This window comes from Odontesthes bonariensis, chromosome 2 (assembly GCF_027942865.1).
Source record: "Odontesthes bonariensis isolate fOdoBon6 chromosome 2, fOdoBon6.hap1, whole genome shotgun sequence".
In the NCBI taxonomy this organism is placed as follows: Eukaryota; Metazoa; Chordata; class Actinopteri; order Atheriniformes; family Atherinopsidae; genus Odontesthes; species Odontesthes bonariensis.
This window is the reverse complement of record NC_134507.1, coordinates 42473606-42486453: the sequence shown is the minus strand read 5'-3', so window position 1 is coordinate 42486453 and position 12848 is coordinate 42473606. Positions and strand designations below refer to the sequence as shown.

Below are 12848 nucleotides of genomic sequence, written 5' to 3'. Positions count from 1 at the left end.
TCACTGGGCTTTGATTTATCTGAAGATTTGTACTTAGTAGTCAGCTTCCCTTTGGCTTTGGTATTTAATATTTCTAATAAAACTCAGGAAGAGTTTTGGTCGTGCTGCCAGTCCTTTATTTATATATACACACATGTATGTATATTTATGGAAATGTGTGTGTGAAAAAATGACTTGATGTTTTGAATTGACCACTGGAATGGCCAATGAATTTGATGTTTTTGTCCATCAAAAAAGCTTGATGAGATCAAAAGAATGGCAATAACATTATATTGATACACACTTATTAAGTGGGGAATGTTTATAGACCACAGACCACAACTCTGCCTGAGTTACTTCTCTTTTCAGTGAAGAGACAGACAGGAACAAGGCAACCACTGCTGATGAGTATTGATATTTACCAGGGTATTTTGTCTCACTTTTAAGTCTCCCCTCACAGAAGCTCAGATATAGCCACTCATACCTGCTCTACATACGTTTCTAACCCATTAAGCTTTATTTTGTCCATTGCTGACCACTGTCTATCATATCCAGTAAACTTCTCTGGCCATTTCTTTCCATTGTGCACTGGACACTTTCAACATCAGCAAAACAATTCAAAACCAGGAAGAAAGTGGCATTTTTCTTTAACCATATCCAAACCCCAGCCTGATTTATCAATTTTCAGCCATTTATTTGAGTGAGGGTTATGGTCATAGCATGGTAAACATGGTGGCTCAGATGTCTTTCCCCTCAGCCGCATCCATCATGACTATGCTGTTCCAGGATGTGTGGTGTCTGATTACATGGTACACCACCGAAACTGGTTCTGTTTCACCCAAATGAAAAACTTTGCTGAAACATCAATCTGATTCAAGATCAATGCTAGGCAATAAAATGGACTTCAGTTGGTATTAGAGTTATAGATTGAATAGTTAAAAACTATTCGTCATCTCAGTGAGCCCAGTTCCTGTCAGTCCCGGGTTGCCTGCATGATAAGCAAACCTGCAACGAGTCACCCAGAGGACAAAGATGGAGGTCGTCCTTTCAGCGAGCAGTGGAGGATGCTCCACTGCACATGATCTGCAAAAATGGATTTAAAATGGCTGATTTTATAAACAGGGTTTCCGAGGCTTTAAAGGGGAGAAAGGTGAACCGGGCTTGCCAGGCCTGGATGGGCTGGATGCCCCTTGCCCTGTGGTATGGTGCTCTTTCTTTCCCTTTACTTTTTCTAGCATGTTTGTACTCTCCCTAACTGCACCTCTAACTGTGGTTATTAAGATGTTGCACTTAAGGCAAAAACATGGAAATGAGCATAGAAGTTACAAGCATTTATTTAGTGATTTACTCATTAAATGTCTCCAACAAACCCTCTGCAAATCTAACATTAAGTATCATGACAAATATATAATTAATACAATAAGCCTATCACTACTAAAATCTCTTGTTAAATTGATAAATGCATATACAAATCTAATATTGTTACTAAAATCACTACAACATGACTTGGCTTAATCCAACATTGATTACTTTGACTTCATTATATTATCAAAAGTAGTGAAAAAGCAGAGTTCCACTAATTTATTTCCTGTAAGCCAAAAATCTGGTATTTGCATGGTAAGCATTATTGCTTTTCACTCTGAAGTCTGCTGCTTGAATAATCTAATAAGATCCAGTCACTAGAACTGGCTGCTTGCACTGCACTGGATTGTAATTTTGTCAAATTGACCTGTCTTCCTCTTAGATAACTACAAGAAACCCAATATCTGTTTAACCAGTTGTCCATAGGTTGTGTCATTTATTTCCCAAAGACAAAACTGCAGTCTATAATCTGCTCGTTTGCACGGCATACATCCTCTCTGACAGCTAATTGTCCTAATTCTCCCGTTGTGCTTCTCATTCATAGTAAAAAATGTAGTATGCGAGCTGTAGTTTGGTTTCGAAAGAAGAATGGATTGAAGGTGGCTGTACTCTGTGGTTGTGGTTGTTCTGAATCAGCTACAACATTAAGACCACTGACAGATAAAGTGTGTAACTCTGCCCATCTTGTCACGAATGCTCAAAAATCTGATGACATCTGTGGGAAGCAAGTTCAGTCCAGAAAGACCCCACCGAACACCCTGCAGGGTCGAAAAGGATGCATTGCTTATGTCCTGCTACCAGACTGAGAAAGGCCCTTTCTCAACTTAATTTACTTACTAGGCAGATGACCATGTTGTTATAGTTATCAGTGTATAGCGTGCTCAATGCTACATTGATAAAGGTTAATAGATTTTTATTGGGAGGTATTGGTGATTTAAGGTCTCTTTTAATATCTAAATTTGCTCTTCAAAGGTGAGAGTGTAGCTTTGGACCTCAGCTTCTCACCATATTTTTGTAAATGTAACGGTAAGACTGCAGAAAAAGGGTCAAAATCAATGGGACCATACTGGAAAATATTGTCTCTCTTTCATTGAATTTTTTCTTCTTTTACTAAATTGTTTTTTTTGCACCCTCTTCTTAAAAAATATAAATTTTTCATTTGGTAAAGACAACTTCTTTACCTTCCCATAAACTGTAAATCTTCAGCAAGAGCAATAATGTTGTCCTCCTACATGTCATATCAAATAAAGCAGCACTGTGGTGCCATGAATCCAACTCTCTTTATCAGTTAACTGTCCTATCTGCATTGTAAAGGGATCAATAAATATCAGATCTTTTAACTGTCTTGGTGATAGTCCGATATGCTTATTGTGTTTCGCATCTAAGTGAGGAATTCTTTGTTTGAAATACAGTAGAGTTACATGGTTTTAGATCCCTCTGGTTCTGGAAAGAAGGCTAAAGTTAAAGTCAAAGTTTTCTTTCCAGGAAAGGACCTAAATGGATAAGTTGGCTTTCTGTTTTTTTGTTGGCTATAGTAAAATGTTGTAGATGATACAGTGCCCATTGCTGTTGCTTTGATGGCTCAGATTTTTTTCTTCTGCTAGTGGGAAAACAACACTGTAATGTCATAACTGTCTTAAAGTAATCTAGTTTGATGTGATTTTACAAAGTATAGGCTAATTCTTATGGTTTATTAGAACACATATTTAATCTTTACATCCCTATTTATTCTTTATTCAATTACGCACACATACACATTTGTGAAACTGTTTCTGTACCATTTCACCATCAAGTGTTCAGAAGACAAGTGAAATAAATCCCATTTGCATTCACATTAACTAGAAGCATCTTCCACATATGTGTCAGTAATGCTGTCTGATATTTCTTGTCCTTTTAAGAAAAAAGATTACATTCAGTTAGCTCCAGTAACCACTAGGTCCATTTCTGAGGATTAAATGTATGTGTTTATTAAAGAGAAAGAAAAAAAGGGAAGCGCACGCACATTTTTTTGATCTTTGAAATATGATTTAGAACTAACTTGTAGTTCTCAAACCACATATGGTCAACTTTGTCACTCTATAAAGAGATTATTTGGCTCAACACTGTTTCTCTGTAATTGTACAATGTTGTTACATGCATTTTTGATTAACTTCTGCATGATACACTATGGTGTGCCATATATTATTTTTCACTTTGTTTCTGTTTTTGACAGGGTGATGATGGCTTACCTGTACCAGGATGTTGGAATAAAGTAAGTTTTACATTGTGTTGTGCTGTTGTTTTTCACTTTAGTTGCTCACCTACATGCTAACTTCAGCACATATATTGTTTGAACTAACATTTGATATTTTGCATTTTGCTTTTTCCTTGCAGTGACGATAACTTTGGACTGGCTTGTGTGATTGTACATAGGATATTTATTTTTTTACTTCTTTTCTGTTATACATTGGAAGCATTTTTTTTAGAAAACCTTAAAATATATGGCAATTTTTTTTGTACAGTTTGTTTATTTTAATGCATATGATAATGATTATGTAATGGATTTTTTTTCTTCATATATGCATTATTTTAAGATGACTGGATAATTAAAGATAATAAAGGGGCTGCATATGCATGATATTTGTGCATATTGTGAAATGGATAATGCTTATTAACTTATTGCATTATTTAGTTTTGTTCTGTTGTCATGGACCATGCTGCACTGATTTGTGGGGCTGGAAATTTATGTTTGCATTTGGAATGTCCTCGTTGAACTCTCCTCTTAATTATGAAGTTTTTTTTTTTAAAGAATATGGCAAAGCATTTTCATTTGCATTAGTTGACATTGAGCTTTGAATTTTTGGCCATGTGTTCATATTGACTGAAGAGCACACATACTTCATAGACCAGATTTCAGGCTGTCATCAAAGTAAGATTTCAAAGTAGTGCTGATTCATCCAAGCACTGTGTTCCAGAACAATTTGTACTGAATAATATTGAGGGATGGCATAAGGTTTGGAATTATAGATTCTGTAGAAAATGACTTTGAAATAATCATGCACAAAGCTTTGAACTACATCCTTACGTTCCTACCAGAATGATAGTTGTAGAAATCTTCATATATATTTTTTTCATCAGGTTATTCAACTACATAACAGGCTACACATAGCGTTATATTCCTAAGTTGAAATAAATAGTTGTATTTATATATATATATATATATATAAGAGAAGCTGAAAGTGTCCAGTTTATTAGCTTATAGGAGATATACTGTATCAGTATTTTTGTTCATGTTGATTAGTATGCACTATAGTGTAATAGTTTCTTTCACTGTCAGCAAGTCGTCTATCTTTTAAAGGCTTACTAAGGCAAACAGTTGGCCATGTTGTTGTATTAGAGGCCAATGAGGGATGAAGCAGAGGATGTTGTACTAGAAACTCTGGGCAGTTAGTTAAGGGATGTTTTTGTGGTGGTACAATGAGGATACGTTGCAACACCTAAGTTCATTTCATTACAAACAACAAACTACATCATAAACTTGACAGTTTTTATATTGTTGGTGTAATCAACGTTTATGTATTTGCATATGTTAGGTTTGCATTCTAATCTGAATCTAGACTTAAATCGTGAATTTTCCTCAAGTCAGTTCCAAAAAATAAGAATTTGCTTAAGATCATCACTGTCCCAAAAGTTAATTTGGGATTATTTCTTTGCTGCAATAAGCAGCTCCAACCCACCACCAATTCAGTTGTTGGTACACAAAAGATACCCAAAATTAAGCAAAAGAAATTTGCCAAAAAGCTTATCTTCATTGTTACCATCAGAACCAACCTAAATGTTGATCATGCTATATTATGTTGATTAATCTTTAGGAGACAGCCTGAAAATCTTGTCTCTGAAGTACAAAGTGTCCTTGGTAATGATAAGTCAAGTCTCTCAAACAGTCACTGTTTGCTGTTAAAACTTGTGTCACAGAGGAGGGTATCAACCAGTATGCCTTAATGATTTATAGTGTTAAAGCATGAAAGATCCTGAAAACTAAATGTTCAGTTAATCAGCAGGAATGCCACACCTTAGGATAGATTTGTCAAATTTTAGGGTCAGCCTATTCCTGCTTTATGACTGCCAGGTTCTGTTTATTAACTGTAGTGTTTATCGATTGTTTCCCGTCTGATCCGAGGCAGAGTATGCAACCCATATTGTTGGATGGAAATACTGCTGTCCATCCTCGCATGCTGTTGCAATTGTCACGTTGTTTCATCTGTGTTTGAGAAAAGCTGTAATCTACTAGGACAATGAAGGTTTTGTCTTGGTTGAATCAAGAACTTTATGTCCACAAGTTTTTGATGAAGAGCCTGTACGCATTAAGCTAACCTCATTAACTTTTCCAAGTAACTCGGGATTGGAGAAAAGAAGGAACTGACCAGAGTGAAGCTTGATCCATTATGCTGCTGCTTTTTGATAAAACTTTGTTTTGTTTGCCTCAAATTATCGTTGGCATCAGAGTTTATTGTTGTATCCTACCAAACAACAAGTATTCACCGTGTTGTGTTGCTGCATAGTATCTCACATTAACCCATGCCTTAGACAACAGCTGGCCTACAATTTGCTCATTTTGTCATACTGATTTACATACTTCTTCATACTACTACTACTACATACTACTTCAGATATGTTAAAGCATTTCACTGTGTTCAACATGGTAACTATGATTAAATGTATTTTGTTTTTGTTTTAAAAATGTTTGAAACTCAAGCTAGAGAATGCTGCAAGACCAATTAAATGCCATGTTATGATTAAATATTCTTTGAGCTAGTGTCTTATGGATTTGATGTGCAAGAAATATCTTTTTAAAAACAAATTATTTGACGGATTTAAGAAATACACCATTTCAGATTATGGGTCTATTGTCAAATCTTTAGTCAGCTGTAGTCTGAATCAATTTAAATCTGCAGTAGTGGAAACTATGAAGTACAACTGTAAGCTTGTGCTTGAATAAATTTTGAGTGTTGCTTAAATTTCAGTAAATATCAAGCAACACCTTTAACTGAGTTTATGGCCTTTGAATATAAACCTAACGCTGTTTCCAGTAGTAAATATCATAAAGAAAGTAACATAAATATCATAGAGAAAGTCCCACACTGGCAATGTTATCTTTTTAAAAGTAAGTAGACTATCATCAGAAATACAAAGTTATTTATCACATTTTAGAAGCTTCCTTTTCATGCTTTGTATCTTTGCATGAACAACAAAAAAAATACACGATACTTTTCTGTCAATCAGCTAGTACTTTTAAACTATGTTATAGCTTTTTACTATTGTCTTCATTTATAAAATAACACAGGGCAGTAATACTCCCCTAAGAAATGTATTGGAGTACAAGAGAAAAGTTTAATGAAATAAAATTTCCCATTCAATCAGCCCATATAATTGAATTCGTAGTGTTCAGATTGTAGTACGGAGCCCCTAAAGGGACATGGAGGGATTTTTTTTTTTGCGAGATCTCACAAAAAGTATTTTTTCCCCGGAAGTAAAACAGACAGAGCGATCTCGCAATACTTTTGCGCAAAAAAAAAAATCCCTCCATATCCCTTTAGGGGCTCCGTATTGTAGAGATTTTGGGCCCATCATTACAATGTATTGTGATCATTATTGCTAGCTGTTGCGTCAAGTAACATTTAGTTGTGTAAAAGAAAAATACTTAAGTCAAGTACTCTGTGAGAAAACCCTTAACTTTTGTCTAAAACAAACTGTAAACACTTGATTTGCATAGAGTAGTGCCCGATAAAGTTATGTTCTCAAACCAGTGACACATTTGAGTTAATCAAAGGTGGTGGTAGCCTGAACAGGAATTATGCAATGCATTCTTCCATATCTTTTTCTAGGTTTATTTCTCAACACTTCCTGATTTGGCCAACTCGAGACTGTAATGACTTATTTTATTTAGCATTTTAAATTCTGATTAGCTATACAGTGCCAACTCATAAGAAATCTCAATGCACTTTAAAGAGAAAGTAAGGAAGCCATTTGCATGGGGAGATCTATAACATAAATCTTCTGGCATGCCTCTTATTAACCTGAGTGCAGTTCACTGAAGATGAAATGGCTCCAAATTGACTTTTTTTTAACATAATTCTGAAATATTTTATCGCCGGTCTATGCATGGGTTTGGTTACTGATTTCAGTTCGTTGATAGTCTCTGAAGAATGATAACTCACTTTGATTTAAGATTGAATCTTTGCATCTTAAAATTGTACCCAATGGCCAAAACCCTTAACAAAGCCCTAAATGTACACAATTATAAATAGGTTGTCATGATGTCCAGAGCAATCCAGAGTCCTGTTTTTTTAACTAAAGCTCTTCACTTTGCAACAGAGCAAACACTTGACACGGCATTTAGTGCATCTACTAGTAAAATTGGTTCGGAATTTAATTAATGAACAATATTTTGGCAATAATACCCTTTGGCCTTATTTGCATAAACAGTATTGCTTTTGTTTCTATCATTATAACTATTCATATTCAATAGATCTCAATTTTGCCAACTTTTGCTTTTGGTTAAAGCACAGAAATGATGCCTTTTGTGCAGAAACTACCCAAGAGCTTCAACAGGAGAACTTGTTTACACATGAAATTAATAATCATCAACTATATCTCTGTGGGGGTTTAGGTTCTGTGAGGCCTGGTATTATTGACCTGGCATTGTTGTACACCTCTCTTATTTGTTTTTGTTACAGAAAGGCTATAAGAAGGCACAGCCACTTTATCATGAACATAGTTTGCTGATAAATAACATTACACTATTCCTCCAAGGGATATCATATAATTGAATTATTGAGGAAAAATACGATTAAATTAAGAAAAGTTAACAAAATCTCGACTCAAGGTCTGGAATCTGGAGTCTGAAATCTGTTCCTGCAGCCATGTCTAAGTGACATACACAACACAGCATATTATTGCATTTCAATATCCCTGCTCTGTCTTCATCAGCACTCCGTCTCTCACGTGAAAGCTCAGTCAGCTTCTTCCAGATAAACAACTTGACAACATCATAACAGACGTTTAAGTGCCAAAATTAAGGCAAAAACTAAGGCAAAAACCTTTTCAGGTGCAGTGTTTTTTCAGTATAAACTCAGTAGAAATTCAAGAAAGACACAATATGACCAGACTGCAACAGAATGCCACAGTTGGGGGTGGGTTCCAAAAATAAGAATCTAAGACTTATCAATGGCCACAAAACCCTGTAAATATTTAACATGTTTTAAATACAACTAGGTATCAACTTCATACACATGACTCATTTTAAAATTAAATGATATTTAAGTCATCTGTCTATGAAATAAATGATAGAATTTGTCTTTAAGAACAAAAGGCAAGTTTTAGAAAATTGGCACAGTACAGCCATTAACTCTGGAAATTGCGCTGGACATTAAAGCATTTAGTCTATTACAAATCTGAATTCCCTTTGCTGGTGCTTCTGAAGTGATAAAACTGTATTTATATACATATGTTTAAAGGGTCAACATCCTTTCCAACTGGCTAAGAAGTAGCTCTACCAAAGACATCTCTTTGAAGTCGCAGAAAGAAAACTTGAAGATATCTGGAGACATCTTTGAGATTATACCCAATCCTGGAGTTGGCTTTCAACATTCTTCTGGGAAGCTGGACACAGGGCCAGTAGAGTTGAAGTCTGTGGTAGCAATGAGCAGATTAACTTCAAAAAGACTGGATAGCAGAGACCTTTCATCATCCTGTAATTAGTCACTGAAGATTCTCTGAACAGAACATCTGTCACAGTCACATGGAGATGATATACCTACTGATGTGCTTTTTTTTGTGCATACACTTTGAACTATTTAGCTCAGAGAAATTGAGACATGGACACTTGCTATTTGTGCTTTATGTGACATCAGTACTATAACTGTGACAAAGATTTCAGAGCAGCTCACAAAGCAAATAGATGCCATGTGTTTCCATGTAAAACCAAAAAAAAGCAAACATGATTCCTTCTTGATATAATCTGACTCACTGCCTTTTCGAAAATATACCTTTAACTGCAGCTATGACATTTTGTTTTAATGTTTGGGCAGTAAAGGAGAATACTTTGAAACCAGCATCAAATATCACATGTGGTGATGTCATAGTTTTCTGTTCTTTTTTTCGTATTGAGGTGTTAAAAGACACCACTTTTGAAATGCTGTATTTGTAAGTATTGTATAATATAAGACAAGGGATTTATGTATAAAAGTACTCTGTCTTTGTAAATATAATGCATTGATGAAACATGTTTTAAGAACAGAATAAGCAACACAATTTCATGAGAGCTAATTCATTTGTGGATTTTATTCAAATGAATGACAGTTGTTTAGTACATTTACAATCTGTAAAATATTTTGATCAAAATTTTAGTTTTCACTTTTGCCTCCCAATATATCAGTACAATTCTAAATACAGAAAAAAATTAAGAAAACCAAGCAGAGAAAAGAATTTTCAAGAGACTACTTGTTCCCATTAAGAGATTCAATTTAAAGTGAAACAAAAATGCATCAGTGATAAAAAAAAAAAAAAAGAAAATGTACTTGCTGTTAACTAAATAGAAAAATAAACTGAAAATCCCTTTTGTCAGTGTTTTACAAGCTAAAAAAATACGTCCTGTTTCATAAAAAAAAAATCAAATGCTCAAAAGCATTCCTTATGTCATATTGACAGCTGCCATGTAACCAGACCTGGCTCAAAATAGTTGGATTTTTATTTATTGTTGGTATTTTTCTTTTCCTGTGTTTGAGTTCAGTAGTTTAAAACTGAAAGAAAATAATTTTATTTTTCATTGTTATTGAGGTGTAATTATTGATTTTTAAATATAAGACAAATGTGTGATGGAAAATGATCGTACCTGAAAAATACAATCTTCTAATTAATTACTTATTCTTGTCATTTTCAATATCATATTGGAAAATGAACCTACACTAATAAATTTATCATGGTCAAGAAAGCTCAAAGCACAGCAGCTTAAAATACATAAGTAAATACATATATGACGAACCTTCTTGGTTCTGCTTTTTAATTCTGTCATTTACTTGTATTGTCCGTTAAATTGTTTTGCTTATTTAACGGTTTTGTCTTTTAGGCTGACCAACTTAATAGCGTTTTGTCATTCAACGTTAACTGTGTTTTTTCTGTTTAACTATGTTTCGTCTATTTGGTTGCGTTTGTTTATTTGTGTTTTCTTAAATATATTTTGTATAATGCATGTTGTCCATTTCACTTGGTGTCTCTAGCTGCAGTGCCTTGAGCTTTCAGCCATCATTTAAAAAATTAATTGTAAATGCAATTGACAACTAGAAACATCTGGTTGTTTGTGATTAGTATTTTTTAAAGCTGCCTGTAAGACATAGCATCAATGGATAAAATATAGACAAATGTTTGTTACCTGCTTTAGCTAAACTCAATATCCCACAGGTTCCTTTAAACTCAGTACTGGTACATTTGGAAGTAAAGAGAGATAATGAAGGGATAGGTTAGGGTTGTTTTTGAGGTGCTGTTAGAAAAATTGAGCCTTCATCATAAACAGTGTATACCTTATTGTTTCTATACAGTATCTGCTTTAACCTTCACATTTCTTTCTTGAACAAATATGAGACCTTTGTAACCCTATTTGCTTCATCGCAACTTATCTGTAACGCTGTACTCTTTATGCAAAGGAGGAATCACTAATTGTATTGTATGGATTTTGGATTCAGGAACAGAATACATGCCTAATGTGGATCCAAAACATATGGTTTTATTAGCCATATACAATATTATCCATCATATCAGCACTGTACCCAAATGAAGGCATTATTTGACACACTCCACATGATGAGTACACAACAAAGCTGTTGGTTTAGTATCAAACTGAAAATGTTAACTATACAAAGTAGGGATGGAATGACAGATTTGATTCTGAAAGTCTGTGCATGGTCAGAGGTCTAGCAGCTAGCATCTAGTTGACGAAGGCATTACTTTTGAAACTGCAACACTTCATAGCTTGTTATTGGGCTTTTACCATGGGGCACTTTGGAGCCCTTATGTAACTTATTTTAAACCTTGATATAATCAGTTAACTGGTTTATTTAGTTAGTTTATCATTTTTGATTCATGTCTGTGACCGACCTCAGTAAAGGATCAATGGTATTGTATGAGTTTGCTAAACTGACAGACAAGATGACATGAAATTATCTTGTAATATTATTGAATGGTGGAAAGAACATGAATCTATATAATTTGATATATTATATCAGGGAGAGTCCTGTCTCCTCAGCATGGACATCTACAAGCCAATCAGCAACTATGTTTTTTTATGACCAGTGTATCAAAGCCATTCACAACAGCATCTTGTCGTGTTGAGGCAGTGTCTAATTAATACTTAATGTTAGAAATGATTTTTTTTTACAGAAACATAATAATAGCTTAATTTTGGTCAAATTAGAGTATTTGATTAATGATTTTGGTTTTGGTTTGAAAATTCTATATTTGTCAGATTACAGTGAAGATGAATACGTGGGCATTATGCAGAATTTATTTGCATGTTATTATTTAGCCTGTGTTATTTACAGCATTACTGAAAATAATTGACCCCTATATTGATGACAGACTATTACAGCACTGTACATTTTGTTCTGCAAGATCAAAAGAAATCTGCATGACACTTAACTGAGTCGTATATTGTTTTGCTAAATTCAATGTGCAACAAATGAAGTATTCACTGAAATGCATTTGGTAAGTCTGTTAGTTTAGTGCTACTTCAGAACTTAATGTTTCTGAAGGTATTTGGGTTCTTTTTGTTTCCAAAAAATATATATATTTTTACTTTTTTCTAATCTAAACAATGGCAGCTGATGTCTCTGATTTACAGACAGATTCACTGTTCTGGACAACAAAATGTTTAATCAATTTGACTCATAATAAAGAAACCCATTGTGAGTGTAAATCATTTTTTGTGTTTTTCTCATTTTAACACTTTAAACCTCAACTCCGAGACGATTACAGTTTACTTAAAGGTCACATTACACAAAAAGTTTCTGCAACGTCAGTCTTTCTGCATATTGGAAAGCAGCTGGTATAATCAAAATAACCTGAAATAATATGCGCCAATTCAGAATTTAAAGAAAAATGACTAACTTCCAACACTGTGGCCTTGTTCAATAATTATTATCTGATCAAAGACAGTTGGTAAATGTTGTAAAATAAATTCAATTCAAATGACATTGTTTCAGTTTGTTTCAGTGCAATTGCTTCTGTGTGGATCACTTATTTGACTTAATTGTCTCTGATCAGCTCACACAGCAGCAGGAATGGATGGTATTTGATTATAGCAGTGATGTTGCTGTCAGGTTTGGTGGAAGCGTGAGGCGTGGAAGGACATGGATGGGGACTATTTAAAAGGTAGAAGCAAAATGTTTTATTTATCAAAACAAAAGTCAAAACCAAACGTGGCTGAGCCGGATGACAAAACTAGACTGTGGAAATAAAACGTGACTAAGACAAAA

At 34.3% G+C, this 12848-nt stretch overlaps 1 protein-coding gene across 1 annotated transcript in view; it reads left to right on the top strand.

Annotated features, from left to right (window-relative positions):
- The window catches only part of col13a1 (collagen, type XIII, alpha 1), an 82384-nt gene extending 69883 nt beyond the window's left edge, over nt 1-12501 (top strand). The window contains exons 40-41 of the mRNA XM_075481908.1: nt 3554-3592; nt 8838-12501. Of these exons, the coding sequence (XP_075338023.1) occupies nt 3554-3592; nt 8838-8870 (72 nt within the window). The 3' untranslated portion in view covers nt 8871-12501. The remainder of the gene's footprint in view (nt 1-3553; nt 3593-8837) is intronic.
- The last annotated feature ends 347 nt before the right edge of the window (nt 12502-12848 follow it).